This window comes from Pipistrellus kuhlii, unplaced genomic scaffold, assembly GCF_014108245.1.
Source record: "Pipistrellus kuhlii isolate mPipKuh1 unplaced genomic scaffold, mPipKuh1.p scaffold_m20_p_12, whole genome shotgun sequence".
Lineage (NCBI taxonomy): Eukaryota > Metazoa > Chordata > Mammalia > Chiroptera > Vespertilionidae > Pipistrellus > Pipistrellus kuhlii.
Window position 1 is genome coordinate 35,826,527 of NW_023425427.1, and position 25,325 is coordinate 35,851,851.

The 25,325-nt window shown below is 37.1% G+C and overlaps 1 protein-coding gene across 12 annotated transcripts in view; it reads left to right on the plus strand.

Annotated features, from left to right (window-relative positions):
* RIC1 (RIC1 homolog, RAB6A GEF complex partner 1) overlaps positions 1-25,325 on the plus strand; it is a 118,893-nt gene that overhangs the window by 50,375 nt on the left and 43,193 nt on the right. For 10 of the 12 annotated variants that reach the window (XR_006741308.1, XR_006741307.1, XM_045580197.1 and 7 more), the window contains 12 exons: positions 3,854-3,945; positions 4,382-4,470; positions 8,325-8,469; positions 8,978-9,026; positions 10,568-10,720; positions 12,366-12,551; positions 17,302-17,340; positions 18,253-18,363; positions 19,177-19,266; positions 20,533-20,693; positions 21,861-21,999; positions 25,172-25,288. Coding sequence is in view for 10 of the 12 variants with exons in the window: in XM_045580197.1 (XP_045436153.1) it covers positions 3,854-3,945; positions 4,382-4,470; positions 8,325-8,469; positions 8,978-9,026; positions 10,568-10,720; positions 12,366-12,551; positions 17,302-17,340; positions 18,253-18,363; positions 19,177-19,266; positions 20,533-20,693; positions 21,861-21,999; positions 25,172-25,288 (1,371 nt within the window). In the remaining 2 variants the exon portion in view is untranslated. The remainder of the gene's footprint in view (positions 1-3,853; positions 3,946-4,381; positions 4,471-8,324; positions 8,470-8,977; positions 9,027-10,567; positions 10,721-12,365; positions 12,552-17,301; positions 17,341-18,252; positions 18,364-19,176; positions 19,267-20,532; positions 20,694-21,860; positions 22,000-25,171; positions 25,289-25,325) is intronic. The other 2 variants (XM_045580190.1, XM_045580192.1) reach the window with 2 other exon arrangements.

The window sequence follows — 25,325 nt, forward strand, 5'->3', positions numbered from 1 at the left end:
TGATGGAAACGCAGCGGAGTGCAGTGATGACAGCGCGGTGCGGGCCACATTGCAAGGCCTGGCGGGACGGATTTGGCCCGCGGGCCTTGTGTTTGACACATGTGGTTTAAAGGGAAAGAAGGAAGTGATTCCCATGTAAGTCTGGGTATTGGTTATATTTGTGATAGGGGGAAGGGTATATTAATCAGATGGGACACTGTTCGGGACCTTTGGGTACTCATAATTACCACTTGTAGAGTGGTAATTCTACAAATGTTTACTTGGTGATGTTATGGAAATGTACATTTTTATTTTGTGTTTTTCTCTAATGTGTTTATAATTCACTAGAGGCCCAGGGGATGTCTGACTGCTGGTTTGGGATTGGGCTGAAACTGGCAGTTGGATATCCCTCTCACAATCTGGGACTGCTGGCTCCCAACTGCTCACCTGCCTGCATGCCTGATTGCCCCTAATAATTCCCTTGCCAGCCTGATCAACGCCAAACTGCTCCCCTGCCAACCTGGTCTGGTCCCTGCAAACTGCCCTCCCCTGCTGGCCTGGTCGCCCCAAACTGCCCTCCCCTGCAGGCCTGGTCTAGTCCCTGCAAACTGCCCTCCCCTGCTGGCCTGGTTGCCCCCAATGCCCTCCCCTGCAGACCTGGTTTGCCCCAACTGCCCTCCCCTGCAGATCTGGTCCCCCCCTCCCCAATTGCCCTCCCCTGAAGGCCTGGTCCCTCCCCCCCCCCCAACTGCCCTTCCCTGTAGGCCTAGTCACCCCTAACTGCCCTCCCCTGTCAGTCATCTTGTGGTGGCCATCTCGTGATCACATGGGGATGGCCATCTTGTGCTGGGGTGTGATGGTCAATTTGCATATTACCTCTTTATTATATAGGATAATTGAAAAGGTTAAAAAATAAAGGCACTCCAATGATTCCCGATATGTAAATTGGAAAAAAAGCTGTTACCTCATCTTTTACTTCCTCTTCCTCCACTCCACCCCTTCTGCACAGCCTCTTTGATGCTCTTTGAACACACCAGAAATGCAGTCTATGATAGGGCCTTTGTACTTGATATATCTTCTCAGTATTTGCCTTAAAACACATATTCACAGGCAAATCCATTTAGTATTACATCCTTCCTTCATACTCCCCCTTCCCGATAATTGCTTTATTAGTTATTTCTGTAGCATTTGCCACCTTCCAGTAAACTGGATAATTGTTTTAATTTGTTAGCTTCTTAACAAATGTAAGGCAGGATACAAGTAAGGATTTGGGTGTGTTTGAATACCTGCCTTTTCCTCAGCACCTAGAGCAGTGCCTGGTGAATAATGGGCACCTGAAAAAAATATTGGGTCGGCAACTAAGTAATTGCGGATTTTTTAAAGAAAATCAAAGACAATTTTTTCATGGAACTGAATAACTTTATTCTGTAATGTATTGCCCATTTTGATCAATGACCTTTTGCCATCTTTCAGGCAGCATCATAATCCCACGTTCAAAAAACTTCTGGTTTTTATTAGCAAAAAACTGAATCAGGTACGATTTGACATCATCATCATTATTGAAATTTTTACCATTCAAGGAGTTTTGTAAAGATCGAAACAAAAAGTAATCAGATGGTGCAAGGTCAGGACTATATGGTGGATGTGGCAAAACATCCCAACCAAGCTCCATTAATTTTTGCCGAGTGACCAAAAATGTGTGTGGCCTTGCATTGTCATGATGGAATACAACACCTTTTCGATTTGTCAATTCGGGCCGCTTTTCTTCAACTGCATTGTTTAATTTCGTTAGTTGTTCAATGTAGACATCAGAATTGATCGTTCGGTTTGGTGGTAAGAGTTCAAAGTAGACAATTCCTTTGTAATCCCACCAAACTGATAACAAAACCTTCTTTTGATGAATATCAGCTTTTAATGTTGTTTGAGTTGGTTCACCTGGCCTGCTCCACGATCTTTTCCGCTTGATATTGTTGTAAACAACCCATTTTTCATCCCCAGTTATCAGTCGTTTTAAAAATGGATCATTTTCATTATGTTTCTTTAGCAAATCGCAGCTGCTAATGCGTTGCGTTAACTGTGATTCTTTCAGTTCGTGAGGAACCCATGTATCGAGTTTTTGAACATAGCCAAGTTGTTTTAAGTGATTTTCAATGCATGTATGTGATACATGAAGCTTCTCTGCAATCTCACGTGTTGTACTGTGACAGTCCGAATTGATTATTGCTTTGATTAGGGCGTCATCAACTTCAACTGGACGACCAGAGCATTTTTCATCTTTGAGTGAAAAATCACCAGAACGAAATTTGGCAAACCAATTTTGACACTGCTGTTCTTTTAAGGCTTCGTCACCATAAACAGCACATAACTTTTTATGAGCTTGCGATGCGTTTTTCCCTTTGCGGAAATAAAAAAGCAAAATATGACGAAAATGTTCCTTTTGATTTTCCATTTTTCAACGAACGCCAAACGAAAACTACAAAACAGATCAAAAAACTTTTTTTACTGATTAACAGCTGAATAGCCAACTATCAAATAACAAAATGTGTTTTACATTTGTACTACGTCTGCAAACCTAAAAATTCAACTGAATTTTTGTTGTGTGAAACCCGCAATTACTTAGCTGCCGACCCAATACTTATTGCAGGAATGAATTTCAGTAAACAGTCATCCAAAGAAACAAGGCTCAATGACATCTTTACCATTTTTTGTAACCTAAAATAATGCTAGTTTTATTATTAAAATTAAATTCCTACCAAAAAAAAAAAAAAGCAAATATTCCATGTTTAGATAGTAGGTTACAAAGCTCATTTAGTAATTTAAAAAAGTGTAGTAGTATATTTTCAAAAAAGTCATAATTATATTGAGTCTTCTAATGTTTACTATTGGGATCATCTATAATAAAAGTAAAGTGTGCTATTTTTTATGCTTACTGACTGTCATGATGAGCTTTGCTTTAGAATTTATAATCTAAGATGTCCTTGATTGACAAGCACAATGGAGCTGAGCCTATTCTATCTCTTATTCAGAATAAAGTAGCATATAAATTTAATAATAATGACATTCATATATTGAATGCTTAATTCAATGAATGGTAGCCATTGTATTAAGTAGTTTACATGTGTGTACACTCACATTTAATCTTCAAAACACTCTTAAGAGGTAAGAAGTTTACAGATAAAAAAAATACCAAAGCTTGGAAAGGGGAAATAACCATTTCAGCAAATGTGAGGTAGACCTAAGATAACAGGCTCCTGAATACCATGCTATTAACCATTATTCCATAAAGCAAAGGAATAATAGAGAATAGTAAACAATTGACAAATTATGAATTGCTTATAAGAATATACCAAATAATGTGGATATAAAGTACAGCATAGGAAATATAGTCAATAATATTGTAATAATTATGGATGGTGCCAAGTAGGTGCTGGAAATATCAGGAGGAACATTTTGTGAAGTGTATGATTGTCTAAACATTATGCTGTGTACTTAAAACTATGTGCTAGTTAACCACAAGAATAATAATAGTGAACAAGTTAGATGCAGTTTGTGCTGTCAAGAGGTTTATATCCTAAACAGGAAAGTCAACATCATTTAATTTGAATTTAGAGATCAAACACCCGTTTTTTAGTGTTCTGTAAGTAGATCAGCACTGGACTGAGCTCATTTGGAAATATTTATTGAAAGAATTAATGAAATTGATGTTTTCAGGGAGGAAATTCAGATAGTAATCCTGATGGAATATTTTTCTATCTAGTTGAAACCAAATAAGATAAAACCTTATGAAATTCTTTTTATTGAAGCAGAATTATATTGATTACAGTGTGTTTTGGAGAACATTTTTTAAACCTTAACTGCTTTCCTTTTATTATAGCAGCTTCATGGAGTTTGGCCACAAGATGTTGTTGATGGAACTTGTGTAGCAGTAAATAACAAGTATCGACTAATGGCATTTGGTTGTGCGAGGTAATGGATATAGACTTATGCAATTTAAGTGTTATTGCAAAAAAAAAAAAAATGTTTTTTAAAACATCAGATGTTCCTAATATACTTGTAAAGTTTGTCATCACTTCTAGCTATAACCCCAGAACATCCTTGTCATGTATAATGTTCATCATAGTATTCTGTAAAGTGCAAAACGAAAATCTGAATGTTCAGCAATAACAAAGGAAAATGAACTGTGGTATAATCATGACAAGGATGTTCTGGGGTTATAGCTAGAAGTGAAGTTGCTAGATTACAGAATATGTATCTGGTCAAATTTATGAGATGACTACAACTTATTTAAAATTTCATTTTGTTCTAGTTTATATTCCTACCTGCAGTACATAAGCATTCCCGTAATAATGCTTTTTATATTTGCGTTTATCTTTTTGTACTGAAGTTTGTTTGTTTTTTACAGTGGTTCTGTACAGGTTTATACAATAGATAACACCACTGGAGCTATGCTGCTGTCTCATAAACTAGAGTTAACAGCAAAACAGTATCCTGGTGAGTCTTCTTCTGGTTTTAACATTTTAATGTATAGATATGTGTTGTGAATGCTAATTTCAAATGACTGAAAATTATGTCCTGGAACCCCTTGTGAGTTTTCCACGGTGCTGTGAGATACTTTGGCTGAGAATTGCAGTCTCACGGTTCATTTAACCATGAAAATACATGCAGGTCCTTGAGTGTCAGCCTTTGTCTCATCTGTTCTTTGTCTCACCTGAAATGCCCCATATTTCTACAGGGAGGGTACATTTTCATCTTCCAAGTTACAGCTCCAGTGGGAAAAAAAATTTGATGATAAGAATACTATTCCCTCTTATGCTCCATTGCTCAAGTTTTTATCGTTCCTCCTGTATAGCCTTTAAAGGTCAGCATGTGGTATTTTTTAAAAATTTATTCTTTATTACATATGTCTTAAAGTATTATATATGTCTCCTTTTTCCTCCATTGACCTCTCCATTGGCCACTCTGATCCCCCAGCACATGCCCTCATCCCCCTACTGTCAGTGTCCATTGGTTATGCTTATAGGCATGCATATAAATCTTTTCGTTGATCTCTTATCTCTTCCCCCACCCCGACACACACACATTCCCCTGCCTTCCCTCTTAGGTTTGACAGTCTGTTCTGATGCTTCTCTGTTTTTGGATCCTTTTTTGTTCATTGTTTTCCACAAATGAGTGAGACCATGTTATATTTACCTTTCTCTGACTATTTTCCTTAGCATAATGCTCTCCAGATCCATCCATGCTGTTGCAATGGTAGGAGTTCCTTCCTTTTTATAGCAGCATAGTATTCCATTGTGTAGATGTACCACAATTTTTTTTTAATCCACTTATCTGCTGTTGAGCACTTACGCTCCAAATCTTAGCTATTGTAAATTGTCCTGCTATGAACTAGGGGTGCATAAATCCTTTCTGATTGGTGTTTCTGATTTCTTGGGATATATTCTTAGAAGTGGAATTACTGGGTCAAATGGGAATTTTATTTTTACTTTTTTGAGGAAACTCCATACTGTTTCCACAGTGGCTGCAGCAGTTTGAATTCCCATCAGCAGTGCACCAGGGTTCCTTTTTCTCCACATCCTCGCCAGCACTTGTCATTTGTTGATTTGTTGATGATAACCATCTGACAGGTGTGAGATGGTACTTCATTGTTGTTTTGATTTGCATCTCTTGGATTATTAGTGACTTTGAACATGTTTTCATGTGCCTCAGCCTTCTATTTCTTTTGAAATGTGTCTATTTAGGACTTGTGCCCATTTTTTTTATTGAATCATTTATCGTCCTTTTGTCGTATGAGATTTTTGTAAATTTTGGAGGTTAAACTCTTATCTGAAATATCATTGGCAAGTATGTTCTTCCATGAACATACTTGTTGTTTTGTTGATGGTTTCTTTTGCTGTGCAGAAGCTTTTTATTTTGATGTGGTCCCATTTGCTTATTTTCTCCTTAGTCTCCATTGCACTAAGAGCTGTGTTGGTAAAGATATTGCTATGACATATGTCTGCTATTTTGCTGACTATGGAGTCTTGTAAAATTTTTATGGTTTCCTGTCTTTACATTTAAGTCCTTTAGCCATTTTGAGTTTGTTTTTGTGTATGGGGTAAGTTGGTGATCTAGGTTTTTTTTTGTGTGTGTGTGTGTGTTTGTTTGTTTGTTTTTTCATGTATCTGACCAAATTTCCTAGCACCATTTATTGAAGAGACTGTCTTGACTCCATTGTATTCTTGCCTCCTTTATCAAATATTAATTGATCATAATGGCTTGGGTTGATTTCTGGGTTCTCTGTTCTGTTTCACTGGTCTATGTGTCTGTTCTTATGCCAGTACCAGGCAGTTTTGATAACCGTGGCTTGGTAATATAGCTTGATATCTGGTGTTGTGATCTCTCCAACTTTGTTCTTCTTTCTCAGGATTCTGTGGCTATTTGGGGACTTTTTTATTCCATATGAGTTTTTGGAGAGTTTATTCTAGATCTTTGAAGTATGCTGTTGGTATTTTAATGGTATTGCATTGAATCTGTAGATTGTTTTGGGTAGAATGGACATTTTAATGATGTTGATTCTACCAATCCATGAATATGGTATGTTTTTCCTATTTGTTTATGTTTTCCTCTATCTCTTTTTTCGCTTCTTGGCGGATTCACAGCGAGAAGCAGGGAGGTCTGTGTGCGTGTGCACGTGGTGCACTCTGCCTGCGGTCCGGGGACTTTCCCCTAGGCGCAAATGAGGAACTGGGTCCTCCGTCTGTAGCCTAGGAAACAAGCCTTCAGCGCGAACTTATCTCTTTTTTCAATGTCCTGTAGTTTTCTGAAAACAGGTCTTTTACCTCCTTAGTTAAGTTTATGCCTAGGTATCTTAATTTTTTTGGTGCAATGGTAAATGGGATTTTTTGTTTTGTTTGTTTCTCTTTCTGTAAGTTCATTATATAATGAAGAGCTAATATGCAAATGATTGTGACATCCTCACTCATAACAATCAATCAGCAGGAGGCTGCATGCACAATAGAAGTGGGTGGGTGGGGACTTGCAGCTTCGAGGACTTGAGTGAGGCTCATGTCCCCGTCCCTGGTGCAGGCCCCCAAGACATGAGGCTCGAGATGCCAGCCCTGGGTATGTGAGGCTTTTGGAGGCCTACCTTTTTGGGGCAATGGTATGTAGGGCTCCCACATTGTGACAGGGCTCAGGCCAGGGGGGATCCCCCTCCGAGTGCATAAATTTCGTGCATTGGGCCACTAGTTGGTATATAAAAAGGCCATAGATTTCTGGGTGTTGATTTTGTATCCTGCTACATTGCCAAACTCATTTATTAGGTCTAGTAATTTTTTGATGGAGTCTTTGGTGTTTTTTATGTATAGTATCATGTCATCAGTGAATAAGGACAGCTTTGCTTCTTCTTTATCAATTTGAATGCTTTTTTATTTCTTCTTCTTGTGTAATTGCTATGGCTAGCACTTCCAGTACTGTATCGAACAGGAGTGGTGAAAGTGAGCATTCCTGTCTTCTTCCTGTTCTCAGGGGAAATGGGTTTAGTTTCTGCCCATTTAGTATGTTGTTGGCTGTAGGTTTGTCATATAAGGCTTTTATTATTTTGAGGTATGATCCCTCTATTCCCACTTTGCTGAGAGTTTTTATCAAGAAAGGATGTTGGATTTTGTCAAATGCTTGCATCCCCAGAATAAATACCGCTTGGTCATGGTGTATGAAACTTCAGGCGTTTTTTTTTTTTTTAACTTGGATCCCTCTGATATTGTCAGTAGAGCATGAAGATAGTGGGGAAAGTATTTTACATGTTAAAATACCTTATTTTTTTATGATCTTGTTAAATCTAATTCAAGGAAGGGCTTATCCCAATTTATAGAGACTGATTCACCCAAAGCCAAAGACATTTAAAGAAATGTTTTTATTGATTTGAGAGAGAGAGAGAGAGAGAGAGAGAGAGAGAGAAACATCGATGACCTTCCACACACATCCCACTCAGGGATCAAGCCAGCAACATTTCAAGTGCACAGTATAATGCTCAACCAACTGAGCCACACCAGCCAGGGCCAAAGCCAAACACTTAAACGCTCCATACACAGTTGTAGTTATCAAAGCTGATCCTACCCCAAACTGCTTTCATTTCTTCTTATATTGTATAATAAGTAACTTGGGCACTGAGTTAATTCTGCTTAGGTCATGGTCAGTTCAAGGCCAATGTCCTTACAGTCTTCAAATAACCCTAAATGAGCAGGATTTATCTCATTATTTGAAGCAGGCATGCCTTTCTATTTATTTCAACTTGAAAATACAGACTAAAAAATAAGTATTTCCGGAGCAATCATTTATTTTTAACTCTTCTCACAATTTCTTAACAGATATTTGGAACAAGACAGGAGCAGTTAAATTGGTCAGGTGGTCTCCTGACAATAGTGTTGTAATGGTGACCTGGGAAGGCGGAGGCTTTTCTTTATGGAGTGTGTTTGGAGCTCAGCTGATATGTACACTTGGAGGAGATTTTGCGTGAGTCAATAAAGAGAAGTTTTAGATAAAAGTTTAACTCTACTTAATCTCTCAGACAGTACACACACTCAAAAACTTTGTCATATAGCTACCATTTTGCCTTGACTGTTACCCCAAAACAATTTGTAAGGTACAGAATTAATTTGTTCATAATGTATTGATACTGCAAATATCCATCCTCTTAAAACTTCCAGTTTATTCATGTCCCTCCCTGGCCCTCATCGTTCCAAAAAGCAGGTCCAATTAAGCAAGTTTACATATATATATATATGGCTAAATTGATTCACACATTTGTGATACATATAAAGCTCTTGCTGGCACCAGTCACACAAGTGTGTTTTGGTCTGTAATTGTCAATTGTGAATTTAATTGACACTTCTTTAATAGAGAAAGGGCGAATAGTGATATTAAAATATGTCTTCTAATTCAGTGTGCATGAATCTGTGCACTGGGCCACTAGTTAAATATAATTAGATGACTTTTTAATTAAGTTTTTATTTTATTTTAGTTATAGGTCTGACGGTACCAAAAAAGATCCCCTTATGATCAATTCTATGGTAAGTACTTTCTATGAAATACTGGTATAGTGTGGAAAACTTGGATTTTTTTCCCCCTCACGTTGGTCTGATAAAATTACAAAGCTATTTTAGTCTCAGCAGCCTCTTCTCATGCAGTTCTTGCTTTGAATAAATAAATAAATAAAGTTGTGTGTGTTTGTAGTTTTAATCAGGAGTCTGTTCACCTTTTAGTATTCGATTTTGGTTTTGCTTAGCAAGCCCCATCATCTTTGAGAACATAGTCATAGTGAAATGAAACCATTATATTTCCTAAATATACCTCCATTTCTTGTGTGACTCACTAGCATCCACTTCTCATGACCTCCTTTCTTTTAAAATGAAGTGAAATGCTCATTGACTATTTTTCCTGGAGGACATGCTCTTGTGCATTACTTGAGCACATTTTTAGAACTTTCTATAAATGTATCTCAAGAGAATAGTCGTTGCTTTAACAACAGTATTTTCATGTGTTTCTTTAGAAAGCAGTGAAGTGCAACCCATCTTTACATAAAAGCAGTGTCTCACTGCAGTCCCTCTGCATACCATCTCTGTGATGTTAGTGCTATGAGTACTGTACATGGGAAGAAATTTCCTGACTTCTGTTTCTTGACTAATTAAAATGTCCATGAGACTTAAAGAGTGTTTCCTAACCTTTCACAATCAAGAACCCCAGTTGATGTCTATTCCCACCTCCATATTTTAAAATAGGCTTTGAAAAAATGCCATTTCTGTAACTGCCAGTCAGTGCTTCTGAATGGCATGCGATAGCCAGTGTTATCAGCATCACTAAGTTATTTCAGTCATAAACTAAACCTAATAAGCATTTTAGTTAGCTTGTGCAACTTTTATCACGAGAAGGCAAAAATATTACAGTTTTGAAATTTTATAACAATTCTTGGACTCCCCATTACTGTTTCCTTGGCCTTGCAGATTGGAAACCACTAATTTTTCATTGTTGTTGGTTTTGTTTTTTTAACTATCATGGGATTTATAGATTAAAATTGGCTAGGCCTGGAGAATTTATTGGAATGCTTCCATTTTACAGAGGAAGAAACTTATACCCTGAAAAACCAAATAGAATGGCCAAGCTGGGGTGAAAACCCAAGTCACATGGGTTCCAATCCACTGTTCTTTGCTGCGTGCAAACTGCATGGGTGTGTTTTTTTGTTGTTGTTGTTTTTTGTTTTTTTGGTCAAGCTTCAGCTAGACAACTGAGTCTTCCTCTGTAAGAAATGTCTTTGTATTTAAGAGTCAGTTAAATTAATGGAGAAGAATTAAGACTGACATGTAGTGTTTTCAGTTATAGGTAGAGACCAGGGTTGGGGGTTTCCATTGAGACAGCTGGCATGTGGTTGATGTAGGTATTTGTAGCGGATGCAGACGCTTGTCTGGGTTGTTTGTCATAGTTTCTCTGACCTTAAAAAACCTGTTGTTGGTTATTTTAGAATTTGAATATTTGAAGCTAAGAAAGGATAACAAGAAACTTTTTAGTGTTTTGATTTCCCCCCCTTTACCTTCTCTTTCTCCCTTCTCTCTCTCAGAGCTGGGGTGCCGAAGGCTATCACCTATGGGTAATCAGCGGATTTGGTTCTCAAAATACTGAACTTGAGTCTGAGCCCAAGAGTATAGTTAAACAGCCTGGCATTCTGCTGTTTCAGTTTATCAAGAGTGCACTCACTGTAAACCCTTGTATGGTAAGTTTGTTTAATTAAAATTGTTTTGGGGGTGTTTTTTTAGTGGCTTTCATATTAGAATCAGATTTTTCCTATGACACACATGTGTTGAGTATACACTTAAAATTGGCATATTCTTTTGTATATTTTCTGTGATTCTGTATTGTATTTTTTTTAATTTCTATTAAATTTACACCAAAATTTTATTTTTGATCTGTTGTTTTTTTTAAAAAAAAAGAAAGGATCACAAGCAACTTGAGGAAAAGCAGTGTTTACTGATTTACTTAAATAACTTGAATAAAATTTAGTCTTTAAGTAGCATTTCCCAAAGTGTGTTCCAGCAGGCTTTATGAGAAATATCTTTAGCAATTACATAGGATAAGAAAAGGTTATGTTCTGTATGCAATAAGGGAGCTAAAGCTGTAGAGATTTCTTCCTTGTACGTCTCCAGGGCCTTCCCATGCTAGTATGCATTATGAAAGTCCAGGAGCTGGTGTATAAAAACCAGAGTTTCCCAAGCTTATGTAACTGAAATTTTAAGGGATACCTTGAAAAAAATATGCCTAGGAATCTGTTTGGGGAAATATTGCCCCAAATTATAATGTAAACTCCTCATGTTCTACCAATCTGAAGTAATATATATTAATATTATATATTGTTAATATGTAACAATAGTATATGTTACATGTTAGGAGTGCCTATCTAAATATCTGCCACCAATGGGTTTTAAAATATTTGGTGCAGCTAAAATTTACAACACATTGATAAAGAATGTGGAAATAGCCTGAATCTTTTATCTTATTACTATAGTTGAAGAATAAGGATGCCCAGAAAAACTAAAATAGAGTATTTCTTGTTCTCCCCATCCCAAATAATAATTTAAAAGCACCCTTGAGCTTTATGTCAGGACATTTGTACTACAATGGGACAGTGAGGATCTCTGGAGCACTAATCTGTCTGATTTGAATAGCCACTAAAAAATTTTGCCCGTGTTTCCTGGCCTTCTGATTGAAAACCAGGCCATTGTCATTAAGAAAAGAAACTGTCTTATTTGTCTAAATATCCTCGGAACTTGGCACAGTCCTTGGCACTAACCAAGCGTTTTCCCATGTGATCACTGAATTGTTCCAAACCAGGACCAGGGACTTAGCCTGTCCTTCCTCCTCCCATGGCTTAAAGGTCCTCCAGCATCATGTTATCCCCTTCCCAACCCACCCCTTCCTGCCATGTGGACATGAGTGAGCACATACACAAGCTGTTCGACCAGACATGTTCTCTTACCACCATTCACGAGGCATTTTATGTGAAACTAACTTGTAAACTTAGATAATGAGTAGTTAGGTTTAGTTTTCAGATGGACAGTCCCATAGCATTGCCATGCTGGAGTAGTCAAAAATACTGCTATAGCAGTTGCAAACCTGGGCATGTTTTAGAATCTATATGATAAAAAGACTTAAAAATTTCATTTACACGGGGAAGTAAGAATTGAAATATAACAGTACATTAGATCATTTTGTAATCGTGTCTTCTGTGAGGAAAATCACCATTAAGATATATGATACATTTCCTGTAATAAAACTAAATTTATGTACTTACTTTCCCCTACCTAACACTGAGTTGTTATATTTCCTTCTTTGCCCTGCTGCTGCTTTTTTCCCTCATCTAGAGTAACCAAGAGCAAGTGTTGCTTCAAGGGGAAGATCGATTGTACTTGAACTGTGGAGATGCCTCACAAACCCAGAACCCCAGGAGTTCTTCAGTTCACTATAAGCCCAGCTCGTTGGCAGAGGGCGGTTTTGAGTCTCAGGGTTTAAGCACTTTACTCGGACATCGACATTGGCATGTGGTCCAAGTAAGTCTTCATTGGCTGTTGACTTAGTCCTTGGTAAGACAGCACCTGGAGCAGATTTTTAAATATTTCCTCTGCTGCTTTAGAAAACAGAATCTTTTTGGCTGTCATGTCTCTCTCTTGCTTTTCCATGTCCTTGTTTTCTTGTCTTCTGCTTCCTTTCTTTCCACTTGATGTAGAGCATATTACCACCTGCTTTAAGTCACTTAATAGTAAGCAGTTTCAAAAAATAGGAAGTTTATGTTTTGCCCTCTTACTGAGGCAAACTTTTATTTCCAAACTTTTTTGGGTGTATAAATTTAGCTCTAAATTTGCATAGACAAAAATGTAGTAATTTCATGGAAACTAACAATATTGATTAGTACCCTGTGCAGCAGCTGGCCTTGTAGTCGTAATTGGGACATATTGAGGTTAATTGTTTGACTTTAAACCAAATTTTCAGAGTTCTGGTCAGTATAAAACTTTATTGTTAATAATTTTGTTATTATTTAATCTTGTTCTAAATTACTCATTCTACAACTTTAAATTAGCAGTTTCTTATAGTAATTCTGATAAATTAGCATTTAATATGAAAATTTTGGTACCAAATAAAATTAATTTAGTTTAATCAATAAGTTGAAGTTTTTTAAAAGAATACAGTTTCAGTCCTGAGTGTGTTCTTTCACCTTTTGATATCAAAATGCCTTAGGTACATCAGTGCCTACTCTTGGATTATGGTTTTAGTCAGTTTCTCTTTGCACAGTTCTTTGCCTTCTATATTCTGTACTTTTCCCTCACTAGCTTACTTCAGCTCCCATGTCACTTTCAGTTGGCTCTGAATAGAGATAATGAGAGACAGAAGAATGGTCATTAGGTGAAAAATTGAAGGAAGAAAATCTACATTGATGTGGTATACACTAAAATGTCAAGTGTATTTAACTTACATTAATAAATTCATAAAATCAAACAATGTGCATACCATTTTATAATTAGTAACATTTTTAAATAAAATTGCATCAGCTACTTCCTTGACTAAAATTTTCCACTGCTCCCTTCTCTCCTATAGCCATTTCTCTGCTATTTTCATTTCCCCATACTTTGAACTATTCATTCTACACTGACCTAGCATCAATGCCAGTTCTGCCTAGCCAGGTCTGTGTTGCCAGAGAGCCAAGTAGAGCAGAGGATCAAAGAAGGTAGGTCTGGAACTCAAAATCCCTCAGGCAATAACAAAAATTGAATTTCCTTCCAGCTCAAAAATTCAGTGATTCTTAACCATCTATGAAGTATCCCATATTAGAATCCTATAACACTGATTTTACAACTTTAGACTATGTACTAGCAAGATTCTTTCATTCTGTTCTTCAAATATCTACAATATTTGGAAAAATGAACTCGAACTCTAGCTTTACCTAATTTATTTCAATTCCTTAACACTAATGAAAATAATGCAGGGTTGTACTCCCACAACAATTAAGTTACAATAGACTCATAGAATTTTTAGAGCTGGGAGGACCTCAGAGATCATGTAGTCCAACTGGATTTTATACATGAGGAGACAGAGGCTCAGGGAAGTTAGGTGAGTTGCCCAAGGTCACACAGCAGAGTAGTGTCAGACTTATTCTTACCATAATGTAAGCTAAAGTAATAGTCTCTAAGTCTAACCTATTTCAAAACCTCCATACTAAATATTGAATCATGTAATATGCTGCTGACCTTGAGCTAAAACCTAGAATGTGCCTTTTTGGCAATGTTTTTACTGGATTTACCATGTATTTTGTTTGCTGGCACTCCAGCTGCATGAGTCAGTACAGTGTGGTGATGTTTTGGTGGGGTGTTTTAGTGTTCATGTAATTTGATGCTTTACTTTTCATGTCCTTAGCCATTAGTAATGATTTTTCTGAAGAAACAGGTCAAGACAACATTCCCCACTTCAGTACATGACCTTTTCTAGGATAAGTGCCCACATAGACCATCAAAGTGGCTTTGTTTGTATGCTTTTTGTATAGCTAGAGTTCATCAAATAAGCTCCAGCTAATTCTGCCGCTCTGTCTGTTCCTCATCTAGATTACTGGGTGTTTTGTTTAAGTTTCCTCCCTTGCGTTTGTTAGTTTCCTGATCAGAAGATTCTATGTTATGTTTTTTCCTTTAAAACATCACAGATACTTACTTATAAGAAGCAGGGTTGGTAGTTGCTGGTAGAGATGGTGTTTGTTTGTTTGTTTGTTTGTTTTAACTCAGTTTCCCTAGCTTCATATTTTTTAAAAATTCGGAAGTAGTTTGTTGATAGATGGAGCATAAATTAAAAAAATAAAATATGACATTAAAAACACAACAGTATGCTTGTGGTATTAGGGTATGTTCCTTCTTTGATTGCCCTTTATTTTAATACCCAGCATTTTGTGTAATATAAATGTTTATTTCTGAAAGGTGCACGAATCATTACCATCCAATATTCTGAAATGTTGGTTTTCTAGTTAACCTGGCTATTTAGAGAGTAAGATTCATGAAATGTGGGAGATAAAACACAGTGTGTTAAGTATGTCAGCAGCGAGGATTCTAAAGGCTATTTTATTTACATATGAGTTACTCTCATTCCTAGGCACCATGTGTGGTGGTGGCACAGATGAAATCTTCTAGGAAGAAGGCTCTCACAGTCTCACAGTTATAGGCAGAAGTGGTTGTAGGCAGGAGACAGGGTTTTAGCAGAATGACTTTAAGAGAAAAAAAATTTTGAGACTGAAGAGAACCCTAAGAAGTTAGGAGTAGACAGTCTGTACCCCAGCATTCAGTTTTCTTAGTGGTCTGGCATGGCTTTGAGTCTGACTATGGAATCCTGACCTGAGTTTCTACAGTATTAGCTGCTGCTTTTCCTTCTGCCATTTCTTGTTCTCAGTATTACAGGTAGAGCTCAAAGTTCAGGTGGCACAGATCAGTAAAGGTGACCTATTGGGGTAAAAATAAAAGTTTTTATTATTTTATGGCATCTTCAGATACAAAACTACTTGGTTAGTAAAGCACTTTGAATTTTGAAAATAAACCGTTTGTGGCACCTCAGACTTGCGGGGGTTAAAAGAATAAATTGTTTCTTCTTACCGATGTCCATCAGAGTGTGATAATATAAGATTTAACCTAGGTTCCCATGATTAGAAACTCCTTGTGTTGGCATCCACCTCGCCTTCTACCCACCAACACATTTCATAAATGCTTATGAAACACCAAGATATTGGGGAAAGGGGTTTTTTAGTGTCATGGGTGGCTGGCCCAGTTATACTCCAGATACATCCTTCAGGTGCCTGTTTTCTTCATCCAGAAAAGAAAAGAATTTTGCTTACAGCCTCCTACAACACTGCTTTCATCTTTTATTTTGCCACCTGTTCATGACCTTAGATTATCATTATTCTGAATTAATTTCACCCATCAAGTGAGTTTTATTATTGGCCTGAAAAAATATGGCATATCCATTAAGATACAAGTTAAGCATTCTTCAAGCATATATTGTGACACTGTTTATCGTTAATTCCAGCACTGGAGTTAAAATTTTCTAATGTACAAACAGCTAGTAATTTATTTAGAATATAGGTTGGCTTACTAGATAACAAGTAAAGTCTAACAAATGGTTTTATAATAAACTTTGTCCAGGTTAATGCAGATGTTTTCAGCATATTTTTTTACTTGGTTTTGTTTTATCTTCGTATCATGCAAAGAATTCCACTGGATTTGATAACATTTTCCTGACTTTTTAATTTGGCTTTCTTTTTTTGAATATGTAATACTTTTTCTTGGAGTAAAATGAATATAAATTTAAATAAATTGAAGGTTCTCTTATTCCAAGATCAGAAGATTCTTTCCTTGTTCTCTCGTTCTGTTAATTTTCACTCCACATTCACTACATGTTCATGAAAATGATTTAACTAGTAGGTTAGTAAAAAAAAAAAAAAAATCGGTCTCTGTAAAGCTGTAATCTATTTAAACTACATTGATAGCTCATAGAGAATTCGTTAAGTTTAAAATTCTTGTTGGAGTGATACAAAGACTCCATGTATAATACACCAATGTAAGACAGAAGACATGAGGAGGCACTTTTAGTCTTTAGGTTGCAGACAAAGAGTTAATATGGGTAATATAAAAGTTCCTATAAATGACACCTCAATAAAAGTAGTAGCTTATACACAATATTACATGTACATGGATGTTTGTTTAGAGATAGAGTAAGAACTACCCAGTAGTTAGCCCTGAGCAGTGATGTTACAGGAGCATTTCATTTTGTACTTTGTACATTTTTATATTGTTTAATTTTTAAAATTTTTATAAGCATGCGTTGCTTTTCTATTCAGAAATGAAAAAATTAAAGCTCTTGCAGGAGCTCTAATTTTATTAGGTAAGGTTGTTTTTGAGGATAGTTCTGATCAGCAAGCCCAAACTGTAGATAACATCTATACAGTGCTTGGCCGCCCTGTGGGTGCATCTCTAAAAATCTTTTGTCAGTTCGTGTTTGCTGTGTATTGAATATTTAAAACAAAGAAAAACTGTGTAGAGAAAAAGATAAAGAAAAGCCTGGTGTCTAGAAACTTAGAATGAAATAACTAAGAGAGAAGATGTGAAATATTGGCTGGTATACAAATGGTAAATGCCAAGTACTCTGCTAGTAAGACCCATATTTGGACGCTCTTTAAACATGTATGAGAAAATGAATCTCATATTGTGACATTAATGCTTTAAGGTTTAAATTCATTTCATAAGTCTTACCAAACTAATGTGTTATTTTCTTTAGATTTCCAACACCTATCTAGAGAGCAATTGGCCTATACGGGTAAGTTATTTTATTGGTGTTAACTTTCATTGGATAGCATTTGCTGTTACGAGGCATTCTGGGAATTGAGCCTTTCAATGAGTGCATTAATAAAAGTAAAGATTTTAATACTTGATCCTTTTTACGCTATTAGTTTATAACATCTATAATTTAGTTAAATGTAAGTTGTATATACATATACGAAATTCATGCACGGGGGAGAGGGGTGTCCTTCAGCCCAGCCTGCACCCTCTCACAATCCAGGACTGCTGGCTCCCAAACGCTCGCCTGCCTGCAAGCCTGATCATCCCCTAACCACTCCCCTGCCAGCCTGATCAATGCCTAACTGCTCCCCTGTCAGACCGATTGCTCCTAACTGCCCTCCTCTGCCAGCCTGGTCGCCTCCAACTGCCCTCCCCTGCAGGTCTGGCCCCTCCCATTTGCTCTCCCCTGCAGGCCTGGTCCCTCCCATTTGCCCTCCCCTGAAGGCCTGGTCACCCTCAACTGCCCTCCCCTGCAGGCCTGCCCCCTCCCATCTGTCCTCCCCTGCAGGCCTGGGCCCTCCCCATCTGCCCTCCTCTGCAGGCCTGCCCCCCCCCCCTCTCCCCAACTGTCCTCCCTGCAGGCCTGATTGCCCCCAACTGCCCTCCCTTGCAGGCCTGGTGTCCCTCAACTGCCCTCCCCTGCTGGCCATCTTGTGGTGACCATCTTGTGTCCACATGGGGGTGGGTATCTTGGACCACATGGGGGTGGCTATCTTATGTATTGGAATGATGGTCATTTTGCATATTACCTCTTTATTATATAGGATAAAACTTTAAATTTTACATTTAATTTATTAGTCTTTTTGCCTGGTGCAATACTAAGCTCTTTATATCTAAAAAAGAATATAAATTTGTAAGGAAGAGTTTTTAATTATTATTCTTTAATCAGTTTTCAGCTATTGATAAGCTTGGACAGAATATTGCTGTGGTTGGCAAGTTTGGTTTTGCACATTATTCTTTAATCACCAAAAAATGGAAACTTTTTGGAAACATTACCCAGGTTAGTCTTTTTTAAATTAAAAAATTGACTTCTTAAAGTAAAAGAAGACTTCAGTATAAAATAACTACAATGTATCACTGATTGCTTATTTAGAAATAAAATCAAATATTAACTGATGTTGGATTATGAATGAGTCAATTCTCAAAGTATTTGATACTTGATGAAGGATTTTGTGTTGAGATAGTTTGTCTTTCATTTTCTTTAAGATCAGAGACTATAACTTTTTAAATTGAGGATTTACTTTTACATTCCAACTTGAGTTCATTTGATATAATCAGGCTATATTTCCACAAAATTTGAGATCATTTTTCTGTTTGTCTTGTGTGCATGTGATAGGAATATTTGGGTAGCATACAAACAAATGCAGTTGAATTTTGCAAGAATCAAATAGGAAATTAATATTTAAAGGGTGTCTACCATGTATCAGGTACTTTAAGATGCTTTCATATATGTTAGTCCATTGATCTTCATATCAACCCAATGAGAGTACTATTGTTACTTACCATTTTATAGAAGAAAGTAGGATTCAGAATCAAGCAGCTGATAAATGATAAAGCCAGGGTCTTTGAATGTGCGAATAATGATGCTGCATTATTCCCATTATTTTGAATGATGTATTTTCTGTCTTACAGAAATGTTTATTTTCAATAGAATATGAATCAGTAATAAAGGCCCTAAGTAATGCTTAATTGGAAGAATGAGACTAGAACAGAAATAACTTCAGTTTTCATAATTTGTTTAGAATATGTTATTAGTGCATTAATGTAATTTCTGGCAGCATAAATAAAGGTAATTTTTCTTTTTTCTTTTAAGGAGCAAAATATGATTGTGACAGGTGGCTTAGCCTGGTGGAATGATTTTATTGTCCTTGCATGTTATAACATAAGTGACCGTCAAGAAGAAGTAAGTTTTTTTCTCTCAAAAATAGCATTGTTTTATTTTTAAAGATATTAATCACTATTTTGTTTTATATGAAAAGTAGTGGCCCAGTGCACAAAACTTGTGCACCAGGGTGGGAGGGGTGTCCCTCAGCCTGGCCAGCACCCTCTCCAGTCTGGGACCCCTCAGGGCCACAGGGATCAGGCCTAAACTGGCTGTTGGACATCCCTCTTGTAATCCCCGACCGCTGGCTCCTAACCGCTCACCTGCTTGCCTGCGTGATTGCCCCTAACCACTCTGCCTGCCAGCCTGATCACCCCCAACTGCTCCCCTGCTGGCCCAATCACCCTTAATGACCTCTGCCTTGGCCTGCCATCGTGGCTTTGTCTGGAAGGAAATCTGGAAGGTCTCCCGGTCTAATTAGCATATTACCCCTTTTTTTTATAGATAATTTATTGGAAAATAAATAAATCTTTATTTTTTAATCAAGAATTAGGCATTTTTAGATCAGGGGATTTTTATTTCAGGTTACTACTTTTTTTTAAATTATATAATTTAATGTAATGACATTTATACACCAAGAATCACCGAAGTTGAGATGACAAATATATCCATTATCCCTAAGAGTTTCCTTTGGGTTTCTTATCATTTTTCCTCCTGACCCACATTCCCAACTACAATTTCCCATCACCTCATTCTCTGGCAACCTTGTACCTGATACTTTGGATTAGTTTACATTTTTCTAGAAATTTTTATAAATAGAATGATACTTTTTTTTTTTTTGGTCTTCTTTCACTCAGTTATTTTGAGATTCCTTGATATTGTTGGAATTTATCAATAGTGTTTTCTTTATCAGGTTACCACTTTAAAAAAAATTTTAACAGGAATAATAAGGAGTTCTAGATAACTTTTTCTAGTGATTTTTATCTGTTAGACATTCTCTATAAAGTTTGTAAAAAGTTAAAAAATAAAAGAAGAAAAGTTTGTAAAGGTTGTTTATTAACTTGTATGTTTATTTTTGAGAAATTGTTGGTCTTTGAATCATGTCTAAATATTCAAATCTAAAAGGAGTATCATAATAGTACAGTCTTAGTTTTGATCACTTCGTCTTTTGATTATTTGTAGAATGAACCTTCCCTGTCAAAATATAAACATCCATTTATTATTCATGCTCACATTAGCCTTTTAACTCCTTTGATTTGAAAAACATCAGTAGATAAAGAGCATGAATTTAGGCATCTCTGGTAGGCATCTTGTTTTTCCAATTTTCTTTATTTCTGTTTTCTGCAGCTCAGAGTTTACTTGCGAACATCGAATCTGGACAATGCCTTTGCTCACGTCACCAAAGCACAAGCAGAGACCTTACTGCTTAGTGTCTTCCGGGACATGGTGGTAGTGTTTAGAGCTGACTGCTCAATATGCCTTTACAGTATTGAGAGGAAGTCTGAGGGGTAAGTCCAGAGCGTGTGACAGTCACTCTTTGCTCCTGTGTATCATGTTTCCTCTAGTTTTTATTTTATTTTAATATATTTTTATTCATTTCAGAGAGGAAGGGAGAGGGAGAGAGATAGAAACATCAATGAGGAGAGAGAATCATTGATTGGCTGCCTCCTGCACGCCCCCTACTGGCCCCACAACCTGAGGCACATGCCCTTGACTTGAATCAAATCCAGGATCTTTTGGTCTGCAGGCTGATGCTCTATCCACTGAGCCAAACCAGCTAGGGCTGTAGTTTTTATTTTTTAAAAGCTACCCTAATTTCATATTTAGTGGGGGTTTTGTTTGTTTTAGGAGTTTTAAAAACAAGGCATTTTAATTGATGATAGCCATACAGCATTTTTTAGCTACCAAAGTAAGTAAATAAATAAGCCTGCACTAACTTCTTCAGGTAATTTTACTGGATTCATTTGGGGAAAAAATATCTCGTTTGGGATGGGGTAAACCTTTCAGACACTAATTTTTTCACAACCTTAAAAACAAGTGGTCAGTCACTACCCAAGTATCCCGGACACCTGGGGAAATTTAAGGACTCTGCTGCTTTAAGGTATTAGGAAGCATGTCCTCAGCAGATGCATCTTTTCCACTGAGCTGGTTGGTGTGGTCTGGGCAGGAGAAGCGGGCAGTCCTATCGCTGCTGTGCGTTGCCTGCGTTCCTCTTGGCATCTGGTTGGCTTGCAGCATTTAGATCATGCCTCTTGAGTTTTGTTTTGCTCTCAGGTTTTTTATTTGTTTCTTTTTTTTGAGCAGCCATGAAGTGTGTATTTGGTAAAGTAGCATAGTGATTGAGGAGTAATGTAAAGATAAAAATTAAGAAATCTTACTAGTCTAGATAGATCTATAACGTTTTCAACCAACTAAACTGTTCTTATACATTCTTCCCTAGCTTTTCTTCCCTTTTACATCTTATTTCCTTTCTTTCTCCCTCATCTTCCTGTGGATGCCTCAACCTTGTCAGTCTGCTGCTTACTAATAAAGGATACTCGGGAAGAGGGAACAATAGGTAGAAGGCATTTGGGTCTCCATAGCATGAAATCTAATACTTTCAGTAGCGGGGTGTGGAGGAGCAACCTTGCTAGCATTGTTTTTGAGGTGTGTGGGTTTCTTTTTTGTTGTTTCAGTCCAAATACTACTGCTGGTATCCAAGTTCTTCAGGAAGTCTCCATGTCACGCTACATTCCTCACCCTTTCCTGGTAGTGTCTGTCACTCTGACATCAGTGAGTACAGAGAATGGAATCACCTTGAAAATGCCACAGCAGGTACCATTCTGTTATGAGCTCTTTAGAATTGTCATCTCGGTTTTTTGTTTTTTAAGTTGATATTGGAAACTGTTTATTTGTTCACTAAATAAATACTGTCTAGTATATGCCTTATATGTAGATGCTGAGTTATAGTGACAAGCTAAATATGGTTTCTGCTCAGCAATAAATAAGTAATTACAGCCGAAACCGGTTTGGCTCGGTGGATAGAATGTCGGCCTGCAGACTGAAGGGTCCCAGGTTCAATTCCTGTCAAGGGCATGTACCTTGGTTGCAGGCACATCCCCAGTAGGGGGTGTACAGGAGGCAGCTGATCGAAGTTTCTCTCTCATCGATGTTCCTAGCTCTCTATCCATCTCCCTTCCTCTCTGTAAAAAATTAATAATAATATATATATATATATATATATATATATATATATATATATATATTTTTTTTTTTTAAGTAATTATATACATAAGTAATTATAATTGTGAGGTATGTACCAAAAGTAGTACAGGTTACTCTAAGTGTGTGTAACAAAAACATGTAGTAGTCTAAACAATTGGAGAAGATTTCTGTACCATTCAGATGGGGACCTGAAGAACAAGTGGTGATTATCTAAGTAAAGCGGGGGCGGGGGGAGAGGAGAGGCGGTTGAGGCCGAAGGAACAGCAGTACAAAGACCCGTACATAAGAGAGAACATGATATGTGCAGGGAATTGGAAGAGTTTCAGGGTGACCGAAGCATAGAATGTCAGGACATGAGTCCTGTTTATACAGACTTCAGACTATCTTAAAGTCTAAAATATTTTAAGCTGGATATTACTACATGTAAACTTTATAACATGTACTGTCAGGAGGAAAATGAACTAGAGTAGGACAAAACAGGATGTAGGAAAAGTCTCTGGAAGGCAATGTAATGAATGATCTAGGTGAGTTGAGTTTAGTGGCCCAAACTTAGGCAGTGACAAAGAAGATGGAAAGAAGTAGCATGGATTTAAATGTAGAGGACTCCATTAGATAATGATGAGGAAAGAGGAAGGAGAATGCTATCTTTTATGGTGAAAGCATGTAGTGGTGCCACCAGGACCCAGGTTGCATAACTTCTATTCCAAGGCTCCTTCTATTAAACCAATGGTTTCCAAACTTCATGTCAATGTGGATCCCATTTTCATAGGAAAATTCCATGTAGATTTGTCATTCCTCTCTGCTCACTCTGTCTTTTGCTTCCTATTAAGGCACTTTCATGAAACTCCTTTAAAATAAAGGTCCCATTTCCTCTGCAAAATATCTCATGGTAACCAGGTAGTCCTAGTTGATAAGGAAAAGTTCTGTTTTACAGAAGAATTTTAGGTAAATGATGTGGGGAAAATGTAAGAATTAAAGAGTCACCCAAGGAAATAACTGATTCAGGCAATGGTTATTGTTAGGTGAAATCATCAGACAAAAGGTTGGTGGGGCTTTACAGTGAAAGGATGAGGTGGTCATATCTTAGTCTTAATAAATCTTATCACTAAAGTGGGAGAGTGAGGTGTGCCATGCTTCCCGGGTGATGCAACATGAAGAGTTACTACCAAAAACATTGAGCCCAAATTGTACATTTTCCATTCACAGGAGATACAGGGAATTTTAGTTTTAACACTACAGGAAACAGAATGTAGAACATTCTGTAGGCCAGCTAGAACAGGTTAATGACATGGAAGAGAAAAGTATAGTAAGAGGAGACTCTGCTAAATAAGACTTTAGAGCCATGGCAGGTAAATGTAATGCGTATCCTGAGTTAGACTGACTATAAAGAGACACTGTTAAAACAAGTAAAGATATTTAAGTGTGGACTGAGAGATGATACTAAGGAAGAATTGTAAATTTTATTAGATGTGATACTAGCATTATGATTATGTAAGCAAACAGTCATATATTTTAGAGATGCAGATTAAGTGTATAAAAATAAAATGGCATGCTATCTTTAAAATACTTTGGCAAAATAAATTTTATAAAAGGGATTGATAGAACAAATACAACAAAATCTTGATAATTGTGAATTAGGGAGATTGTTATGTGGGGCTTCATTATACTATTTTTCACACTTTTAATTATGTTTGCCATTTTCGTATTAGGGAAAAAAGGGACTTCTGATATCTCAAATATAATAGGCAATCAGTAGCATGAGTAGTACTGGGTGCCCTGTTTTAGGAGGAGATTTCACAAAGAGGAGATATCTAACTGGGTAAAGAGCAGATTGAGGTTGAACTATAATATAATGGGAAATAAGATGGAATACATCTTGCACGGAGGGAAGACCAAGATTGCTACGGCAAAGCATGGCTTCATTAATATTAAATATTTTTTAAAAGCTAGCAGTGAGGACAGTTCAACAGTGAGATGCCTCCCCATGAGAAGGAGCTCTTATCTCTGAAACTTCAATGGTTTCCTTTAGATTTAGGGTTTAAAGGATACAGGTTATCCCTTCTTTTGGGTTATACAATAGGTTTCTGAAGAGTTCATTAAAATTGCCTGAAAATGCTGTTGTGGTTACCTGTTCTTGCATATTATAATATTATCATTAGAAAATGTTGAATGCATGTGTCCAGCTGAAGAAAACAGAATTTGCTTCAGTTCTCTTTTTCTACCTTTTATGTATAGGATATCAGTAAGCTTTTGTTTTGTGGGTTTTGGGGTTTATTTTTTTTTTAGTCAAATTACTCTTCCTCTTTACATCTGAAGATTTGTTAGCATCCACTGTTTTTCTCATAATACTCCTAATCTAGACAGATTGTTCCCACTTTCCCTAAAGAATTATTCCAGCCTATGCATGTAATTTACATTTGTTCTTCAACTAGAGTACCAAACCTTCCCCACCTACCCATGTATGTCTTTCTCATGCTTCAAGCCTTTTCTAGCTATGCCACCTAGATCACTGAATTGAACTCTCATTTTTATGAACTTGTGAAGATCTCTTAGTTTTTCCAAGATAATTCATTTGCACGGTCATCAGTTACATTGTGTTAGGCACTTCCTACCCTAGTCAGAAAGCTTCTTGTACATACCCACAGAGCCTAACAGAATGGCTACACAGGGTGCACACTCAATAAATATTGTTGGTCATTTAAACTGTAAACCTTAGGGGTTGGGGAGAAAATACAGAAAACATACCTAAAATTTTGTATGGATTCAATTTCTTTTTCTTCAGGCTCGTGATGCAGAAAGCATTATGCTGAATCTTGCAGGGCAGCTCATCATGATGCAGAGGGACCGCTCAGGCCCACAGATCCGGGAGAAGGACAGTAACCCGAACCAGAGGAAACTGGTGAGTGAATGCACATAGTCTAGAACGATAAGAATGT